This window comes from Pleuronectes platessa, chromosome 21 (genome assembly GCF_947347685.1).
Source record: "Pleuronectes platessa chromosome 21, fPlePla1.1, whole genome shotgun sequence".
Classification (NCBI taxonomy): Eukaryota; Metazoa; Chordata; class Actinopteri; order Pleuronectiformes; family Pleuronectidae; genus Pleuronectes; species Pleuronectes platessa.
In genome coordinates this window covers 6303039-6324715 of record NC_070646.1, presented here as the reverse complement: position 1 = coordinate 6324715, position 21677 = coordinate 6303039, and the positions used below count along the sequence as shown (strand labels likewise).

The 21677-nt window shown below is 41.6% G+C and overlaps 1 protein-coding gene across 2 annotated transcripts in view; it reads left to right on the top strand.

The window, feature by feature from the left end:
* The window catches only part of vti1a (vesicle transport through interaction with t-SNAREs 1A), a 107329-nt gene that overhangs the window by 29941 nt on the left and 55711 nt on the right, over nucleotides 1–21677 (top strand). For both annotated transcript variants that reach the window (XM_053413477.1, XM_053413478.1), the window contains exon 5: nucleotides 4283–4367. In XM_053413477.1, the coding sequence (XP_053269452.1) occupies nucleotides 4283–4367 (85 nt within the window). The remainder of the gene's footprint in view (nucleotides 1–4282; nucleotides 4368–21677) is intronic.

The following is a 21677-nucleotide window of genomic DNA, read 5'->3' as shown; positions in this document are numbered from 1 at the left end:
AAAAAGCTTCTTAGCTCAACATTTCTACACATCCACCTTTTTTCACTTGGTCGTTGTGTGACATTCGTATATCGGAGCAAAATTGCTTTTTCCTGGAGAGTTAAGGCTCCTCACTTTAGATTAAGTTTGTGGGCATAATCTCTATATCAGACTCAACTGTGACTACGCATGGCGGGATGTTTAGTTTTAATTGTACCATGTTCCTTTTCATTGTGTCATCCTGTGTTCCCGGCTGGATTGTTTCATTATTGGGTCCATCACAGTGGGCCATTACTGGATCCTTAGCGGCTGAACTCTCACCCTTTCCTTCAGGTTCTGTCACCGTCAAACTCGGGGCGCATTATTCTAATGATCACACACACACACACACACATATATATATATATATGAATACACCACCACTGCCACCACCCCCGAACGCCCTACACTCACACACACACACACACACGCACACACCCACCCACACACCCTTCCCTCCCCCCGGCCCTAAAAGAAGACAGAACGAGCGAGAGGGAGAGAGGGAGAGAGAGAAATTCAGGAGGAGAAAGCTTTGAAGTGGCTTTCCATCGCAGTGAGTCTGCCGGCCGTCTCCCCAAGACGTGTCACCTTTGCCGAGAGGGAATAGGAAAATCACGTTTCGAATGGTAATGATAACATACTAATCACTTGAGCTCTTTGAAGAACCCGGGGAGTGCGCTACTCTGTCAGTATCCCCGGCTGCCTCATGCTCCCAGGCACACACAGGCACTGCAGCCATGGTCTAGGTGTATTAGCTTAAGCGTTGCATGTCAATACGTGCCCCCCCCCCCCCATCACAGCTGATCCATAGGGGCTCATTATAGACCAAGCCTGGTATCCATTTTTCTCCCACGTGCACGCCGCCACCGTCTCCACATCCACGCCCGTCTAACCCCTCCCCGAACGCCCTGTGCCACACCCCGGCACCGTCAAAACACGCCACACCTTGCATCCCGGGCCCCGCTCGCCATCCCCTCATCTTTTTTTCTCTCACGAGCAGCCCCACTTTTACCACCCATATTCCTCCCATCATCCCCCTGCCCTCCCTTTAACTATTAAAAAGTATCTCTGCGATTTTAAATGACATCTGTCAGCGGCGCCAAGAAGGAGGAAGCGAGGGGGAAAGGAAGGAGTTCAGAGGGAGTTTTTTCCTCCTCCCTGCTCTTTTCCCCATCCCCTCTTATTGTCAAACTTTGAAAAGCGTGTCATTGACTTCTCTTCTTTTTCCTCCACATTTTTCATTTCCTCTGAGTGATTAGCTGCTACATGTTTTGACAGCCCCGACAAAAACTGGAGATTTCGCTTCTCCCCCTGTCCCCCTCGCTCATTTGATGGGCATAAACCCCTTGTCAAAGAGGCGGCTGCCATTCATCGGGTTGTTTTTTTGAGTGTCACATGTGTTACATCTGATCGGCTTCTTAACATAACGTATTAGAACGGCCATCAAATCCAACAACATTTGAGTAAACATTTAAGTCTTGCATGTTCACAAGGGTTTGTGATCCTCTCCTCTGAAGGCAGTATGGATTTAATGAAAAGCTGGATTTCAGTTTGAACTCGCACATGAAGTCACTACATTGGACAATATGGGGCTGTGTGGGTTTGTTTGAATCTATGCTTGTATTTCACAACAGATGTTATTGAGTTTACACAGTCTTTTGTTGAAAGGTAATTTTAACCAGCCACCTATTTAAGGCCCTATAGTCCTCCTTAAATAAAACAACCAAGAACAAATGGACAGGGGGTAAAATCCAACGTCCTCGGCGGAGGTAATGAAAGGACTTTAATGTAAAGTTTCACATCCAGGCACTACTTGAAATATCAAAGAAGATCAAACAGGCCCTTAATGATTAACTCACTTATTATACACTGCATAGGAATCCTGTAATAAGAGGCTGAGTTAGTTAGATCTGTGAAATTATGGTAAAAACATATGAGGTCAGAATAACTGGTTTGAGATCAATGGCATTTGAGAGACGTCAGTTGCAGGTCATGGGTGAGTGACACTTTCTGTTGAAGAAACATAAATGTCTAAAACTTAAATAAGCTTAATGTGGGAAATTATTATAGTTAGCCTCCTTTGTGCAGTGTCATGAAAAATATAACGTTGAGATTTTTTTAAAAGTCAGTATTCCCTGCTGGTTTCCTCAGTGAAACGGTTGCCACTACTCAGTGACAAATTGAGTATAACTGTAGCTGTTAGTTGAGATGAAACTCCGGGTCCCCTGATGGTGACAGTGGAAAGAATTATGTTTAAACCAAACAGGAAAACATTGTACAGTCAGTAAATCACTGACTACATGTGTAAAGAAGACTCAACATATTCCTCAAAACTCTGTATAGTCAACATTAAGTAGTCCACTGAAATCTGGATAATAAAACAAACATTACATCTAACAATACAAATTGACAGGTATAGATCATCATACATTTGTGGGAATTTAGGCTTCTCTATAAATGTGGCATTCTCTATGTATACATTTTTATTTAGGTGTGAGAACACTGACCTGACCCGTTCAGTGTTTACAAAGATAATAGAATATTAAATCATTTTCCAGAGATACTGCCTGTATGTTTTTTGTAATACATGGTGCAGTAATTGGATACGTGAACACAATGAAATAAACCCATAATGGAGGATTTCTATATTTCAGAGCCCCGAGATGGAACCCAAGGCCGTCAGTCAACAGATCAGATCTGTTCTCGCCTTGCTTGTCAGACATGAATTGTTTCGCTGTAGAAAAAGAACCAAACCCCCCCCCCCCCCCGGTATCCAAAGAAGCGCTATCACTTGATATGTATACACTTGATATTAGAGCCCGAGCCAACACCTTGATACTCGCAAACATTCACTTTGAAAAAAATGATCAAGTTGCTGATTTAATATTTTATGAAACACATCTTTTCTTGAACACCTCTGCTCTCTGAACTCTGTGCTTTCAGCGGGCAGGCTCGTCAATTGTTGATCGCTGTGAGTGAACCACGGGGGGATGTGGAGACTCGTACATCATGAATGACTGTTTTTGTCCACTAATCTGGATAAACAAGAAGCGGGAAGGGGATTCACAGGTTTTGTTTGGGCTAACAATTTTAATATTACATTTCACACCTCTGATATGATGATCATTTTATAAACCTTTAGGACACTAAATGGTTTGGAAAGGCTTACATGTCATTATTATTATTACTATTATTACTTTTTGAAGCTACTATTTTTCAGATATTTTCAGGTTTAACTAGCGTGGAAGAGAAAGGGGGGGGGGGATACACGCAGCGAGCTCCGGGTCGGAACCCAAACCGAGGCCTCTGCAGGACGACTCAAGCCAACGCTCATCATTATTTTCTGTTATTCAAAAATGATCACCTCTGCCAACTAGGTTCTGTTTTCACCCCTGTCCGTCTGTTGTTGATTGATTTCTATGTTTGTTTGGTTGTAAACAAGATTACACCCCAAAAAAACCTGAACCGATTTCCCCCGAAACTAGGTAGAAGGGTCAGAGAAGAACCCAGTAAATTTAGGTGTGGATACAGGTCAATTATTTTCACTGTCTTTATTATTGGAAGATAGTTATTAATATATATTTTACAATTTTACCTGGGAATTATTCATGGGTCTTGATTTGATAAAACACTTTAAGACTGATATATATGAGTGTGTGAATTTGAGTGCAGCTTAAATGAATCTAATGGGACTGTTGGGCCTTGGTGGAGGAATGCGCTCTACTGAGTGCCATTCTAGTTATTTATTAAACTTTATATGTTGCATTACTGTCTATAGTCGAGGGGGTTACGGTTGATTTTGTCTTAACTCCCTTCTCCAGGTGAACGCTTTCCCCTGAACAGGATTTTTCCTCTCGCTGCGAAAGCTGCAATTTAAATGTGATTTCATCTTGATTTGCACCCTCCTGCCTTAACTTTCCCCCACGCGCAGCAGACGGCTCTGTTGTGAAACAATACAAGGAGGCAACGAACCTCAAAGTTGTTCTTGTTTTCATGTCCAAGATATGGCAGCAACACATCTGATATTGTCAGCCTCAACATGCATATGCTTGATATTCCATCAGCATATAACACATTGTCATCCATGAAGGTTATTGCCAACCTGGCTGCATTATGTTGTCGCTGTGGATGTGGTCTGTCTGTTTAGGTGACAGTGTTGATGTGTTTCTTTGAAATGGTTCCCAGCCCTCTCAATCAATTTTTTTTTTTCCCCTCCTTGTTTGTTTCGCTGGCTTTATTTATTTTTTTCTCTTATTTGTTGCAGAGAGCGCATCTGTTGGACAACACAGAGAAGATAGAAAGGTCATCGCGGAGACTGGAGGCCGGCTACCAGATAGCAGTGGAAACTGGTGCGTATTCTGTTTTGGATTGGGTCGGGAAGGAGTGGGGAAGGGGTTCAAGATAGTGGTGAGGATGAGTGAACGACAGCAAATTGTCTTGCTCATATGCGAGGTAGGTTGATATGTGTTTTTGGGGGGGGGGGGGTGTGTGTGTGTGTGTGTGTGTGTAAAAAAGCAACCTCTTTCCTTGACGCCTGATGACATTTTCGGGAGAACATCAAAAGACAAGCCAGGGAAAGAGAGAGAGAGAGAAATAGGTGTAGGGCGACAGATCGGGCTTTGCTTCCACTTCCTCTGCTTCCGAAGAAAATTCATGCATTGCTATATATCTGTGTGCGTTTGTGTGTGTTGTGTATGCATGTGTTATTGGTGGGTGGTGTTTATATATATATTTTAAAGATAAACAGACAGGGGGTCTATGAAAATAAACGTCAGCGTTCCTCCTGAAGTTCTTAATTCAGGGGTGCAGGAGGAAGAAAAAACCCGTAATATCACTTTCTAAATAAAACACACACAAACTCAATTTTCTTCATTATCAAGGACGGTTTCTTTTTATTATCTCAAAATAGGAAAAAAGGCTCATTGGGATCTTAAATAGATTTAACCAGTTAGCATATTCTCTTCCCTTCCTGTCTTCCTCGCTGACAGTCCCCACATTATCGAGGCACAGTGTATTCCTCAGAGATGTATCAAAGCTCATTCTTGAAGTATCAACCAGCTTTCTGTGGCTTCCGTTGTAGTTTTGAAAAAGTTAGTCAATTTACACTATAATCGCGGGGTGGCTGGCATGTGCGACATCGACAGATTTAATAATTCAAGTCGAGGAAGGTTCGCACGCAGACCACCGGCTTTTGATGTTCTCTGTAACTTGCATTCACAAATTCATAAATACAATCTGCATTCTCTGCTTAAAAAATGTTGGTTCAAATGTCTCAGATGATCCCTGCCGGTATCCGAGTTTCTCGACTGTGTCAAATTCTGCGACAGCCGACACATTTTTAATTCTATCCAGTCGGATCTTCCACTAGAGCGGGCGCATTTTGATGTTTCTCCTCTCAGCACGCAGGGTGTTTAAGATGTGGGCCATGGCTTAGCAGTGTTCAGTACCTCCTGGGCCCGGCAGTTTCTCCCGCCATAGTCGGCCACATGCCCCCTTGACCCGGTGTCACCGGTAGCTGTCTCATCCACCGTGTGTGCGGCGAGCTAAGAACAATACTCGTTTATCCTGCCTTGGTCCCACACACTTGGCTTGGTCCACACCAGCTGTGGGGTGTGTTTGTGGTTTGGTGGGGAAGCTTCGCCCCTGCGTCTTTAATCCATGACCCCTTCCTTTACTCTGCTGTCGATACCAACCCTCCGCTCAGATGCACAACCTGAAATGGCAGTGTCTCTGGGTTAAAACCCCGAGAATACGTCTGCACAAAGAGCATAGATAAGCCACGCATATGCTCTCCTCCACCAGACTAATTACTATATACGCCAAACTCAAATTTAACAAACATACTGGGCACAAACATTCGGTAGCCATATTTATCCACTGGGTTTTTACAAAGTTTGTTGGGGTTTGCCATCCAATCCCAAATTCAGTTTGCTCTTTAATTTAGTGTTGTTCAGTCGTCTCAAACTATATATTTACTGCTGTGGTTCCGCGGCGGCTCGTCACAACACTTTCTCAGACATCGTTGGTAAATCCTGCACCGTTCAGATCCTCGTCCTGCCGTCGTTCTTATAATATTCAGATGCAGCGCAGCCAGGCCTGGGACTTGTGTGTTTGCAGAAGCTAAATTGTTTACTTTCATCGTCCAACAAAGGCTGCATTTATTGTCGTCGCTTCTCTTTCACACCAAACAAATGCACAATAAGAAAACAAAAGTCTAAGAAGTGCACCGCGCTTTATTCATGCACATTATGAAAATGGCACCGGCAGTTTCGAGGAACAGGCTTTGAGTTTCCTCACACAGAGGTGTGGCATCCACAGCCGTTAAACAAGAATAATTAGAGTGTTAAGTGTTTCTCCAATCAGACCCTCTATAGTAAAAACTGGTAATGCTTTCCTCGCCACAGACCTCAACTCTCCTCAGACATCTAAGCTGCACTTTTTCCACGAAGGGCAGTTTAGCATCATTATTTTTGCAGTAATTCAAAGTTGCATCTTTTATCCAAAATGACACAGCAGCCCTTAAGAACTGTAATTGACCAATGGGGGAAGTGGGACTAAAAGACATTTTTATTTCAAAGTGATAGATTCTGAACAAAGAAATGGCGCAGGAACTCAGCTTTGCTCCTTTTCTCTGCAGCGCTGACAATATATCTCTTAATGACCAGGAACAAAAAAGCCAGGATGCTTCTAGGTCCTACTTAAGGGGAAAAAGACAAGTTCTTAGCTCTAAGAATAGATAAAGCTTCACATCGTAGCATTTTTTATCAAATTTAGCATTTCTTTTTCTACCATTCTCAATGATCCCATTGTTTTTAGTGAAAACAAAAGCTTGCCAAAGGCTGTGCAAGCCCTCAGGGTGGCATTGATGAGACTCTGGACATGCAGAGCTATTTACCACATGCACTCCTCAAGAACCAGGGTCCCCTGTTTGTCTCATAAATAAAGTATAGAACTTCATTAGTGAGGAGCAGCGACTTAAAAGCCCCAGACATAGCAACAAGCAGACATGGGGGCTAGCCCAGTTAAAGAGGGCCCTAAATAAAAAGGGAGGGCATGCAGTTAGCCAATTTAAAGACATTTGAGTCAGGGGCATTTGAAATGCCCAAATGTGGAGACTTGACTGATGTTAAATCAAAGACGTGCCAGATTTGAGTCCTTCCCTCCGCAGTTGAAAAGATATTGAATGATTTATGATTGCTTGTTTAGAAATAGATGCATGACAGATAAGACATCTGAGTCGCAATGATTGGCTGTTCCACCTTTTTGATTATTATTCATGGAAGGAGAGAGAGTTGAGTCGAGTTCACACGGAACATGGCTAAAAATGGTTCCATCAAACTCCTGCTAAATTTTCGAGTTATGCTAATTAATTGTTGTTGTTGTTTACCAGCATAAATCTGATGACTGAACAGCTTTATATTACATTTGCTTTGTTGTGTCAGCATAGAGCAGCTGTTTGCAGATGGTTCTGTGAATGTGCAATTGTTTTAGGACTTAATTGTGATTGTGAACTTTAAACTTAAATTATAGGTCAATAGCTTTATGTCTGCAGGAAACCACTGCAGTTTTGACAAATTTACATTTGATACATTTATTTTTAAATCATTTAAACCTAAAATATAAAGGCTTTTAATTTTACAGAACTATGACAATCACCAGTTTCTACAAATGCATCTCATTGGTAATATTTTTTTACATATTACAACTCACTAAATTAAGTGGGAATGTGGAGCGAGTTTACTTTGAAATTTCATCCCCATTTATATCTGTTCAGCCATCACAAATATTTTAGCAATGATGGCAAAATGAAACAAAGCCGGAGACAGACAAAAGCTTTGCTGCTCTGCATTTTAAAGGTGGCCAGCGAGAGGCTGAGACGACTTCTTAGGCAAGTGTTCTTGGTGTTTAGGGGCCTGAAATCAATCCTGCAAAATGAAAACAGCTCATTAGGGATTGATTTCAGTCCCGTTTAGATAAGCAGAGAGGGTCTGAGCCGGGCCCTCGGGGGCCCCAGCCAAGCCCAAAGTTCACACCATGCCAGGTAGAGAGCTACACCGCAGGCTATCAACTTTATTAGGATGGAGATAAGCTGATTAGACCTTGTCAATCAAAGGTGCTGCTGACTCAACCATGATCCAGGGGACTTTTCTTTCTGTCTCTTCCCTTTTCACTCCCGTCCCACTCTCACGGCCCCCCCCGACCAACAAAGTGGCAGCGATCGCTGGGCTAAGCTAAGCAGCCCTGCAGTTGTCACCAAGGAAGACACGTGAGGACCCTGTGATGATGTGACGACTGTATTAAAGAGTACATCAGTTTGTTTTTAGAGCAGTTTGATTTTCAACTGCAGTGGTATTAAAAGGGAAAGGGGGGGAGAGAAGAGGGAGGGCAAGTACGCCGGCGTCATCGAACATGATTCCAGTGGCAGAGCAAGGGATTCTGGGACAGCAAGAAATAAATAGATAAATGACAGAGTGACGAGAAATAAATAAATATGTTTTTGTAAACAAAAAAAAAAATCTTCATGGCTCCCTTTTGAAGCCGAGCGTGGCTTTGAGTCTTGCTGAGAGTCCATGGGCGCTGGAGTGGCCCAGTAACACAGCACCGATTGTCCCGACTCTCTATCTCTCCCCCTGCATCTTTCTCTGTTTCTCTCCCACTCGCTTTATTTCTCCCTGTTGCCTCTAAAGATCAGACTCCATCATTCTTTTGGTGCTGGACCACCAAAGTGGAGCTCGCTCCTTAAATCCATACGCAAACACTTAAATTACATAATCAGTCACATTGATGGAGCCCAAGAGTTATTTTAAACAGAATCTATAAATAGCTCTAATGGATTACATTTTTTTAGATAATCCGAATAAGTATTTTAACATTATAATACTTATAATTTCGTTTATAAAATAAAATAATCAAGAGAAATAAATCCTTTAAAATATATTTAAGATTCTTTTGGAATGATAATTTTTTTAAAGTAAATACAGTATTTGTTACTCATTTAACAAATTTTAAAGTAATTTGAACTTTTTGGTTAATTCTCCTACTTTTTAACAAAGCAGTTTTTCTTCTCATGATTTAAATTATTAGTTTTATGTCTTGTATCACTGGTAATACACCAGTTGGAAGTTAAGTATTTATTTAAGTCACATATGAACAATGTTTAGAAATATATACAGTATATATGCAATGTAAATCTTTTCCTATTAAAACGTGGCTGAATCTTTTCTCGCTTCTTTATTTTTAGTTTATTCCCTCTGTTCTACAATGTAGTTTGAATATTTCAAGCATCTCTTTTTATTTCCCTCTTTTAAAGGATAGTTTGCTAAAGTGGATTTCCTTGAGGTATAGCATAATAAATCACTTTTTTGTAGGCTGATACAATCGGCATGTTGCATTGTGTTCAAAAAGAATATAACGTTATTTGATAATTGTTTGATTAATGGAGCCGAGATCTCGAACTTAAATATTTCACAGCTTGAGTTTGCAGCTTTGGAGAAAGAAGGCCTTTCTTAAAAATACGTTTTAAAGGAAAAATATGTTTTTTTCTTTCTATAGCTATTTTAAAGGAAAATAATTATAAAAAAAATGGCCCTGAATTCTGCCTGAAACCACATTTCCTAAATATATATGCTTCAATGCCTAACATCTTGCTCTCAGAATATCTAGCCGTGGGTGAGCTGTTTATCGGTAAACCCCCGGTGGATGAAAGGCGTAGCAATAATGATTTTTTCTCTCCTAATCGGACCTTGTCAGCAAGGCGTCTTATCGTGGAGAGGAAAATGACACCGATCCTATCGAAGAGCCTGGAGTCCGAGTCGGCGGCACGTGTCCCCCCAATCATGGTTGGCCATGGCCCAGCCATATCTAGCGCCGCCACAAACGGCGAGCGGCACTTTTTTCATGTGGACTTCAAAAACGTTGCGAGTCATTAAAATTGCACCCACGTTCGGCAGCGGGGATCAGCCGCTCTGGAGCGAAAATGGGATGTGGGAAGAGGAGACTCGCTAAATGTGTTAATTCCATCCTCACATGTTTACGGCTTAATTTTAATCTGTTTGAGGGAGGAGGAGGGGTGGAGGGACGATTGGAAAGGGGTGCGGGAGGGGCAATGAGAAAGCCACGCACTGCAATAAATCGCCATTATCTTTGACACCCTAGGACTCAGCTGTTCCAGGGATTTAGGGGTCCACTGGCAACAGTGAATATCGTAGGGCATGAAAACACTGTTTACGCTTGAACTGCGGTAGCTAAGGTGCAATCACCAGCTTCAGGCTGCACAGACAAAAGGCCTTGCGCGCACAATGGCCAGCTAGCATACGGACGCTCAATGGAAGAGCTGAACCAACAGACTTGAGTATGTGTTGGTGTGTGCCCGACGGTTTCCCTGTGTGTGTGAGCAAGTCCCGGTGTGTAGCGACAGGTTTTTCCGCAAACATCCAAATATTAGCTTAAGTTAAGTGGAGCTATACGGTTTGTAGTGAGAAACGATTTTCTGTAAAATTAAATTAACCTTATAGGCCAAAGCTACTTGTCTGTGAAAATGTCCGCAATTAATAACAATGCTTCGGTTGCGGCCACCAACTATGAGTCACCAAGACTACGAGTCTTCCCCATAATTAGCTCTGCACAATACGTTAGCTAGCATTGATACAATTATGTGAAAATCTAATAATTAGACCTTTAGTCATTTATTAGCTTCAACAAGGCTCTCAACATAATGAGTCTCTAGGAAATAATGATCCGATTATAGGGAGTTCAAACATGAGACAGGATTTCATAGAGAAATGGACATTTTTAAATGATCTTTGTCAAATTGATTTAAATGACAAACAAGAGTTTCGTACAAATGTTTCCGATTTTTAAGATGCAGTTTTGACACTTTAATACATAAGTTTGTGCGTATCTAAATTACTGCTTCATCTTCCTTGGCTGCAGTGCAAATATCCCAGATTAAAATATAGTATTTACTGAAGTACTGAGAAAGTGGTATCATAACTTGATCAACATTTGGCAATAAGAAACCATGATGATACACATCCACCGTAAATGCGACACATCTTTGTATATCACAAAAACATAGTTCACTTCAGCTTTAAATAATCGACAGTGTCCCTTAGTAATAACCTTGAATTAAGTCGTTTAGGCACAGTTGGTAAATTGGTCCATATTCTCGATCAGACCTCATCCAAACCATTTATTGATATAATCTAATCCTTATCTCCAGATATGAAACATCCCCCAGTTGCTAGATAGTGGTGTGCCACCATGTCTAAGAAGACACCTTTGTCCCAACCTTAAATCAGATTTTTTTTCTTCTATTTTTAGGTTACAATAACTAAAAAGACACCCCCTTCCTTCTTGCATGCAGAAGAAAAAAGTGTAGCATTGACCTCTGGCTGACACACAGAGAGCTGAGTGAGGGAGGGCGGGGGGGGAGATGGAGAAAAAAGAAAGCAGCAGAAAGAGCGACAGAGAGGAGAGAGCTAAGACAACAACTGTGAAGAGCCACACAGGGTTAAAGAAAAACTGTTTCAGAAGGAAATGGGAGACAAAAGCGAGGACTCAGAGCCCCCATGGGCGCTTTAAAGAGCCGCTACATCTGAGGCGCGGAAATATTAAAAATGGAAAGGGAGAACTAAAAAAGAATGAAAGAAAAATGAAATGGTGAAATGAAGTAAACGAGTGGCAGTGAGAGAGAATTGTGCCACCTTGTCACCCGGGGACGTATATCAGAAATATTAATTCGGTGATGAGAATGACGCAGCGGATGACAAGAGGATTGATGACAGTTAAAACCCCCCCGAAAAAGGAGTAAAGAGAAAAGGGAAAACCAGAGGAGACGTTTATCAGAGTGAGTGTAGATACGCGTCTGTATGTGCGAGTGAGACATAGGAAGACAACAGCTGCTTGAAATGCGTTTTTTTATCCCTTGTTTACCAATTCAAGAAATATGGGAAAAAAAAATCCTATAGCTTTTATTTGACCAGTAACCTCGCTTAGATGTGATCTCATTTACAATGTAGTAAAGTGACAACCTTTCTTATTTAAAAAGAGGCAAGAGGCGCGCTACTACAAAGCTCTTGAGTAACGACAAGTGAGTCAAACTACCATTAGCATCGTATCTTCACAGTGAGTCTTCTGTCAAGCTGGCAGACATAAATGGGCAATTCTTGTCTTGATGCAGATTCATACAGAGTTTTAAGGAAGAAAATTGTTAAGGGGAAACTAGTATTTTTTTTTTACTGCTTCTCAGTATTTTCCCTTTTTTAGTGATGTGCTCATGTACAATGACAGTTTTGTTAGTTGTTTCAAAAATAAGAAATGTGCTTGTTTCAGCCACCTGTGATGTTTAATGACGTCAGAAGTCATAACTTTCCCACACATAGGTTTTGATAGATTTATCCTCTACAACAGTATTTATTAAATTATAACATCTGCTATTTCTTTCAATTGAAGTCATTGTATTAAAAAAAAAAAAAAAACATTTATTACAGAGAGCATATTTTGAGAGAGTGAAATAATTAAGCTTTTTAATAACAACTTTTAAACCAGACAGAAGTTAATGATTAATTCATCCATGACTTTTCAACCAAAGTGAACTTTTTTCACATCAGGGATTTTTGCCTCATATTGCCCCTAATAATTTGAATAGCATTCACAGTGCAGTGGAAATTTTATATCAGATTTAACAGTAATAAATAGACAGTTTAAGGCTCATAATCATTGATAGTATTTTACCACCCAGGTGACTGCTGGTGTAATTTTAATGTAAATAGTCTGTCATGATCCTGTACACTGGTCTAAAAGTTAAGTAAAATGTATTTTTAGTTATCTGCCTTACTGTAATAAGAAAATAAAAATACTTATTACGTGGGAATATGTTTTTAATAATAAGTTATATTTTAACTGTGTTCACCAACACATAGAATAATAAAGGTTTATTACATTTTCACAATATAGATTACTTTTGGTTCTTACATTACCAGTAAATCTAGTGCACAGTTTGTGAAGGTTAGATTTAATTTTTCACAATATTTATTTGAATATATTTATTTAGTTCCCAAAAAGCAAATACTTCAAATAATTACCTCATCATACAAAAAAGTAAATGTTGTGCTTTAGCAGCATGTCTTATGTCTATGTCTCTGTGTTTCTCATTTTCCTATCATTCTTATAAAAGTATTTGTACTACCAACTCAAGAGTAATTATTTATATATTGTCATGAAATAATTAAATGTTCAATGTAATAGGTCCTTGAAAACAAACCAGTCGGTACTTATCGCAATACTTTAACATAATTCACTTGTAGGTAAAAGTTTGAGGTCACAATATTTCAGGTTTTGAGTCATGTAGAACATTTTAAGGCTTTTGATAGTTTTATTAGAAGATCATTGTAATTCTCCCAGATGGGACTGCATCCAAAGGTCTGTGTAGCAACCTAAACCACAACAAGGACTCCTTTTAGTGTAAGATGGCGTAGCTGGTGCAAGATTAGATTCAAATGTCTTGATCTAAATCTTAAATGAAGTACAACTGCTCATGATCCCTCCAACTATAAATGTTGCCTCTAGCCTCGAGACTAAATGCAGTCATTACCTCTTTATTGATCTGCATGTAATGTAGACGTTTCCCAAGCCTCCCACCCTGCAAGATACAGAAATACACTGTACAAACGCAGTAAAGCACATGAGCCACGTCTGTCTGTCTGTCCTCGCTCCTCTTGTGGGTGGTAGCCCCAAGGAGCACACCCTCCCACCCCTGTCAAAGGATCTTCCTTCTTGGCCGTCCTGTGCCCATCAGACAGGGTGCCCGCCCGTTTAAGACACCCAGGGAACATGAAACGGAGCCGGGCCGAGATGTCAGCTGGTTGTCCCATCTGCCAGTCAGTGGGATGGTAAAGCTTTTGTCCTGGGGGGTAACCTTAGGAGTGCTCTGCGTGCTGCTCAAGCGCGTTTGTGTATGCACACATGTGCAAGGTTGCTTTGGGACTGGAGAGTCTGTATCGCAGCTCTGAGGAGAGCTCGCCACAAACACCATGCTGATATCGTCCTTTATGTGGGACTTGTGCGCACGTAGAGGATTTTGACCAACATTTAAATGTGGTCCCTCTTTCTCTCAGATCGGGGGCAAATTAGCTGCTGTGTTTGCCACATCATTTTTGAATGGCAGGCATTTCAAGGGAATGAAATGTGTAGGTTTCAAAGAATTGTTCTCAACTGGATTGAAGTTGATTGGTCTTATATCACATCTGCTCACTTCCTATGCAAGAAAAACAATTGGTGGAATCCTCGTCAGAATTTTAAATTGCCTACGACTCGTCCCCTTTCCCTTCTCCTCTTTTATATAATATAACCTTGACAGTACAAACAGTTTGACTCCCATATAAATGAACCAAGGCTCTGACTGGAGAGAGGCTGGCCCGGCTGGTTGAATGGAAGCACAAATCCTCTTCTGCATTCTATCGTTTGGTAGATAGGCCGCGCCCTTGAGCTGCTTTCGGAGGGAGGCGCTGTAAGAAGGTCTATGAGAAGGTGCTGAAAGGGGGGGCCTCTGTGCACACACACGGATGCTCGCACATAATCCTTTGGCTGGGTCTATGCGAGCCCGAGAGTTCCTAAAAAGAGAATGCACATCGACAGCGTGAACTTATTTATTTACCACCGAGTTACGCTTTTGTAGTTGTGCCTGTCAAGGATATCAGCACAAGTTAATATGTGTGCTTTTGTCGGCATCTGCATGTGTGTGTCTCTTTGCAGTACGTGCATGTTGGCTCGGATAAAATGTGATTTATAACAACAAAGTCGTCCCTTTTCCTGTGCTGTAATCATTTTTAGTCAACTTTGACTGTTGACTGCCGTGTAGAAAGCTTCCCTTAAGTGGTCTACATAGTCCCCTTGCTCACATCAGTCAAGTCTCACCGCATGATGTATGTAGTGGTAGTCCTGAAGGGCTGATGTATGCACAGCTCTGCACCGGCAAGTCCTCCCTGAGCACATCTATGATCTTGGGTTACTCAATCATCAATCAAGGCCAACTGCAGCGTACTGTACTGTCGCCCATCTTTTAGAGCTCACTTGTGAAGGACTGGCTAAGATGGCCTAAGGGACACTTGCCTTGGTCTGACCCATCTCAGGTTTGATGTGAATATGTGCGTAGTTAGGACTACACACAGAGGAGAGTTGAGGCATTGATGTAGACTTTTTTTAATGTTTGGTGAAGGCCACCTGATAGTAGAGATCTGCTTATATGTATTTTTTTTTTTTTTTTTAAGGATTTTTGCTGCATGTTTTTGGTAAACAAACAGGAATAGAAATGAAAACCTTAATTTTGTAGAGTAGAAATAGACAATTACATGCCTAATATTGTGGACATATTTTTAAATGCTACATAGTGAACTTTCTTAAATATATCTATTTAAAGAAACATTAAAAGTACAACTTCTCTGTCACCTCATACCACACAATATTTTAAAGAATTGTGTTCATTAATATAAAAGAGAAATCACATGCTAAAGTCTTTTGCCAAACACGTCTTTGCCTTATTTACCCCTTTCAGAATCGGGCTAACCTGAAGAATGTAAAACCTAAATTTCAGACAATCTGAGCAGAGGGAGCAGACAAAGAAAGCAGTGCAACAAAACAGTGCCAGAGAATCAAAAAAAAAAAAGAGAAAGAAATATAAAGTTCATTCACATTACCCACAAAGCTGCTCTGAATTCATTATATTATCCAGCATGGACATTCAAAACCATACGATATTGCAGTGATGGAGTTGCATGCCAATTTCCCTGTGTGCTTGAAGTGAGGTATTGTGCTGTTTTAATGAGCTGTTTAGACTAGTGGCCGGTCGCATTTGGGCTGTAACAACCAGCTCAATGAATAATTGTTATTGGCTCTTAAAGGCCAGATGTATGGAATACATGCAAATTTAGAGCAAAGGGAAATATGTGTGTGTCTGTTTGTGTGTGTGTGAGAGAGGATGAGTTGAAATAATTGTATTCCAGATGTCCATCTTTCATGTGAACCACACACACACAGGCAGACACAAACTGAAAGGACAGAACAGATGATGGTGATGATGATTAAGATCTTAAGCATATGGAGTGAGTGAGTGAGTGTGTGTGTGTGTGTGTGTGTGTGTGTGTGTGTGTGTGTGTGTGTGTGTGTGTGTGTGTGTGTGTGTGTGTGTGTGTGTGTGTGTGTGTGTGTGTGTGTGTGTGTGTGTGTGTGTGTGTGTGTGTGTGTGTGTGTGTGTGTGTGTGTGTGCGCTCCCTCAGTCTTCGGTGACAGGTTGGCCCATCTCTCCTGGGGAGGCCTTCACTCCCAATTTAGACGCAGGCGTCGTCAAGTGACAGCAATGGCTCCGGCACCCTACCTTTGTGATATGACTACAGTTAACTTAACAAGTCTCGATATGTGAGCTCCGGCTTTGATGTTATTGATTTGAGCGCTTTGAGCATCTTTTGTTATGGAGGAGTTGAGATTTTTGGTGCATCTGTCAAGATGATCTTCAGAGGGGTGCAGGTCATTTCTGTCACAGTCTAAGCAAAAAAAAAGAAAAAGAAAGTCATTATCTTTCATCATGTTTCACATAATCTGCTCCGTGTTGTTAGTGCTTGAATGTCCGTCATAAGAAGCTGCTCCCTTTGCCTCTCTGTGTCAGCTGCAGTGAAGCCCTTCAGAAAACCCAAATCCCACAGTCGGGACAGACGTGTGTGGCCACAGTGCAATCCTAAACTGGAGAGGAGCATCTCTCTATGCCCGCTGGTTGTACAATGATCATAAATGTCAACAGCAGAACAGAAATCAAAGAGCCCTCTGATCCTAAACTGTTGGGAAAGTGGTCACTTCTCAAGCGAGTCTTGTTCTTCTCCCTGTTTAATCTCTTCAAGTTACCTTTCGTGGGCTGGGTTTCACTGATGAGAAATGTTTTTTGTTGATGAGATTCAAGTACAATGAATGTTATTGTGTTAGCTCGTCTTTGATTTTTGATAGTTTTTCCTTTGCAACACCATAAGCTTGGATGTTACATCTGTTCGCAAAAAATAGCAAGGAAACACTTTACTGCAGTAAAATGAGCACATCAGTGCAATATACAAAAACAAAATAAGTCCATTAAACTGGTTTATATGTTAAACAACTCAGGTAAGAGATAGATTTGTTTACTTATCTACTGTTTGTGACTCAGTAGAATCCTTTAATATTGTTTGATCAAATTAAATTGCGTGTGAGAGAAAGTGAGAAGGGGCAAAGTTGCGTTGAGGGACGAGGGCACGCGTCTTGAGCCACCTGGATTTATTTGGGCCAAACAAGAGGGGCCTATGTCTGTCTGGGCCCCTCTTCTGTCCGCACTGGGGCCTCAGAGCCACGAACAGAAGGTGCCTCCTCACAACTTGCACCTGAGCTCCTCCCAGCCTGGGACCAAGCTCTCTATCTATCTCTCTCTCTCTATCCATCCCTCTATCCCTCTCTTCATCCGTACATGGTCTCCTCTCTCTTTCTTTCCCTACCCTCTGTATCCTCTCCATTTCTCTCCCAGGCCGTGGCCTGGCCTACTTTTACCTCTCACACTCTGGACACTTTGATGTCAACTATGTTGGCCCTTTCCTCAGATCATGTGTGTATTTGGAAATGGCCCCTTTGCTCAGTCCTCAGTCTGTTTATGAATATACATTTCACAAACAGGATATGTAGTTAATGGTCTACAAAGAGAAGCATTCCCTCTAATGTATTAGCTGTGCTTATCACAGTAAATGATGCTAAGGTTCGAAATGAAAGTCACTCCTCCATTTACTCGATTCTGTCCTTTCTTTTCCAGACGCCGCTGAGTTTATTTTTATTTCTCTGTTGTTGATGTTTTTTGTTTCCCTATCCAAATCTTTCAACTCAGTTCCTGGAAAAGAAGCTTTATTCACGGAGGAAATGTGTGTTTGCTTGTCTGCTAGCATCGTTTTCATTTAGTCTTGAGGTGACAGGGTGTGAAGCTGGGTAAGCGTGCGCATCTCAGAAGTCAAAAGCACAAACGCTAACGAGACACAGAGTCGGCTGCTCCTTTTTTTTTCTGAGGTAAAATATACTGGAAATCAACAGGATTCATGTTTCTCCGGTCAGTTTAGTATCACACCAGATAATTTTGATGGAGCAGATATAACAGAACGCGATTATCGTTTAGCATCCACACTGGTTTCGATTGAAGGACTGGGGTGAAGGCTTTTAGTGTAAACTTGCCACCTGACCTCTTATCCGAAAATAGATAATTCTATATTTCTTGGTGCTGAAGACATAATTGGCTCGATTTTACCGTTTGATTGACATTTGACCTGTATTTTTTACATGTCATTTTCTTTAGGGCTATATAACTAATAGTTTATATTATAAATAAAAAAATATGACAGTGGTGACGTTTTAAATAATGTCTCCCTTATCTTTGGCCCCGTCTGTAGTCTTAATTACTACAGCCCTCGAAAACAGTTAGTGTTTCCCCAAGTCTGAAACCTGTTTTGCTAAAGTGCATTGCTCGCTCAATATAGATGCAACTGACATATTTACCGACCTTTTTATTTTTGGCCATCTGCAGCCACCAAAGCTGTGCTACATGACCACCATGTGAGGGGAGAGCTCACCTTCTGTGAACTCCCCTCAGGTTTCTCATGTTAAAATTGTTTTATGGCAGTTTCTATGTCTATGTATGAAATTATCAGACGGCCACTAAAGGACTTAAGTTCTCACTTCTGTCATGAGGTTTGTAATTCTTGTCTTTAACCATTTCTGTGTGTACAAAAACTCTGTGAACATTTATCTGCTGTATTGAATTGCTCATATTTCCAATATATCGATACAACATGCTTCCTGTCGTTGGTTCTCAATCCAATATTGTATCAATAGTCAAAACAGAATGTGTCCCAGTATTGTTACAAGTAGCTTGATAAACCTGGCAATTAATGGGAATTGGTGGATATGTCAGATACAGTGGTATTAATAGAAAGTTCCATCCTCACACTGCAGCTTTGTGGTGATTGAGCCATCCATCTCTCTGGACTCTTACAGTCCACGATCCTGAAACCTGGATCAAAATGTAAAAACTGGTTTGTCAATACCAGTAAAGCTAGTTTTGTTAATAAATATTGGCCCAGGCAATGGCGATGAAGGTTTTCAAATCTCTCACACTGTATGTTCTTAAACTTCATGCACACTGCCAGTACAGAGTTGTGTGTGTGTTGAAGAGTCCGTCTATTCTCTATGAGACTGATAGTGTGTTAGTCCATTCGTCAAGAGGTCTGAGGCTGTAATTAGTGGATTGCTTTGAGTCAGACCAGCCCAGGGCGATGGGAGGAACTGTGGGGAGCGAGGGGAGCAGCAACACGAGGGAGGTTAGAGAAGAAAAGGGCCGCCCAGTTTTTATAGTCCTGATGGAGGTTATATTTTTTGTGACAACTGGACCAGAGTAATCAAAATGTGTTAATAATCCCTTCAAAGGGCCGGGCGGCACATCAGTGAGCTGCCTCACTGAACGCCAATCCCCCACTAGACCCCGGTCCTGGCTGCCCCACGCTAATTGACCCCTGCGTCACTCTGTCTTTCTCCCTGTCCGGCTCTGTCTTCATGTCTCCTGCTCTTGATCTAATCTCTCTCATTTCAAACCAGTGTTTCTGTTGACTGTGTCTTTACAGACTTTGTGCCGAAGTTGCATATGAAACTGGATCCTCTAATTTCCAAATCACCCAAATAGACGAGCCTCTTTGCCTAAGTTTCTGAGTCTGCTGGCACCCTGCTGTTTGTGTCTAACCCCCGGGGACGAGTCCAGGTCTGACTGTATTGGTTCTATCTTTTGTTTTAGGATTAGCACAAAGGTCAAAGTTCACAACGATGGCCAGATGGGGTCTCTAGCGCTAAATATCCATACCCTCTGCTCCTAAAAGGAGGCTGGACGTTAGAATCAATGGACTCAATCGATGGGTATAGTGGTTGAGGTAATGCTGGCAAAAAGTTTGATTGCATGCATATTGATCAGAGCCAGGATAAGAGGCTGTAAGGCAATTGATTTTATTTTGGATTTGTTCTATTTTAGCTCATTTCATTTTGTCTACAAGTTTGATCGGAGTGTGGGCGTATATGTAAACATGCAGACAACACACATGCACACACACACACACACACACAAACGCACACACACGGGCACAGCAGCATGACCAATCAACAGGTACAAACTCAGATGGTTGAATCAAGCCGGTTTTAATGCACCACTACCAATAGTTAACTATGAGAGAAAACCCAATCTGTTCTCCCAATTTCTTATATATAATTACTTTGGAAATGTCATTTCACCAGCACAGTGAAATGACATTAACTGGTCTCCAAACATGCCTTCAATTTAAAAATGCAGTATGCATGGAAAGTATCCCAGCAGCAGCCCGTGTTGACATGTGATCAAATGAGAACAAGTCAAATAATAACCACCAATCGACCATCACCTGCATTCATCATTAAGCTACAGGTATAAATCCACATACTCGGTACTTAAAGACCTTTTTTTTTAACAGAACAAATCAGTTATGACTCGTTAACTTCAACAACTCTTCCATCCGCCTGTCAGTCCATCCATGGATGATACAAACAGGTGACTGCTTCATCAACTTCATTAGCTGTGAGGCTGCGTTCATAGAAAACACTAGCAGCTCAAGACCAGGGGTATTATTACACTAAACTTTCCTTTAAACTTGACTCTGCCAATTACAGGAGCTCCATCTCATTTGGTAGTCAAGTCTGAAGCCGCGTGTCAGGATCAGTTTGAGGCATTTAAAAATGCATGGTGTCCAGGTGAGGTGCCCGAGCCCCAGTGTGACCTGGGAGTAGTTTGTGTGGCGTCTCCAGAGAGGCCGTTTCCAGTGCAGGGGCAGGACAAGGGACCGCACTTAATAATAGAGCCACCGCATCAAAGGCTGTAGACTACTGCTGGCTGACACGGCATACATCATAAAACAGTGTGTGTCTGTGTGTGTGTCAAGCTTTTTGACAGCGCTCTGTATTTCTATGTAAGTTTCCACTGAGGTGTTTTCATGCAAATCTATTACATGCATATATGTGTCCAGTTCTGTGGACTTATAGCCTAGTGGTCGTATATGCATCTGTATCAAGGCATGGCATGTATGCTGGACACACAGACACACACATACACACACTCATATATATGTATATGTGTGTGTGTGTGTTCATGAATGTTCACACTAGGGCCCTCACTAGGTGGTGTGGCTCCCTGGGAAGGCTAAGGTAGCTGCGAGCACTAGAGGACTCATTGGCTTTCTAATGATTAGTGGTCAGGCCCCCAGCCAATGCTAGTACCAGGAGTTTGGCCTAGCCGCTGCTGCTCGCCTCTGGCCACCGTCGCGCACCACTATCGACTCACCCCCAGCCCCCTCTTTCTTTGGCCTGCTGGCGATGTGTCAAAACCCATTAGCACATAGTTCCGCAACTATAGAGAAGGGATCATTTTAGTTTTATCTTTCTTGCTCTCCTCTTACTTCTCCATAGCCGTCTCCTCTCTTCCTCCATCTCCTCATCCTCCTCCACCCTGCTAAAATGAAGAGACAGAGAAAAAGAAGTAACCTTTGACTGGAGTTATTCCAGTTGTGGTATGTATGGCTGCGTATTGATCTGCATTGGCT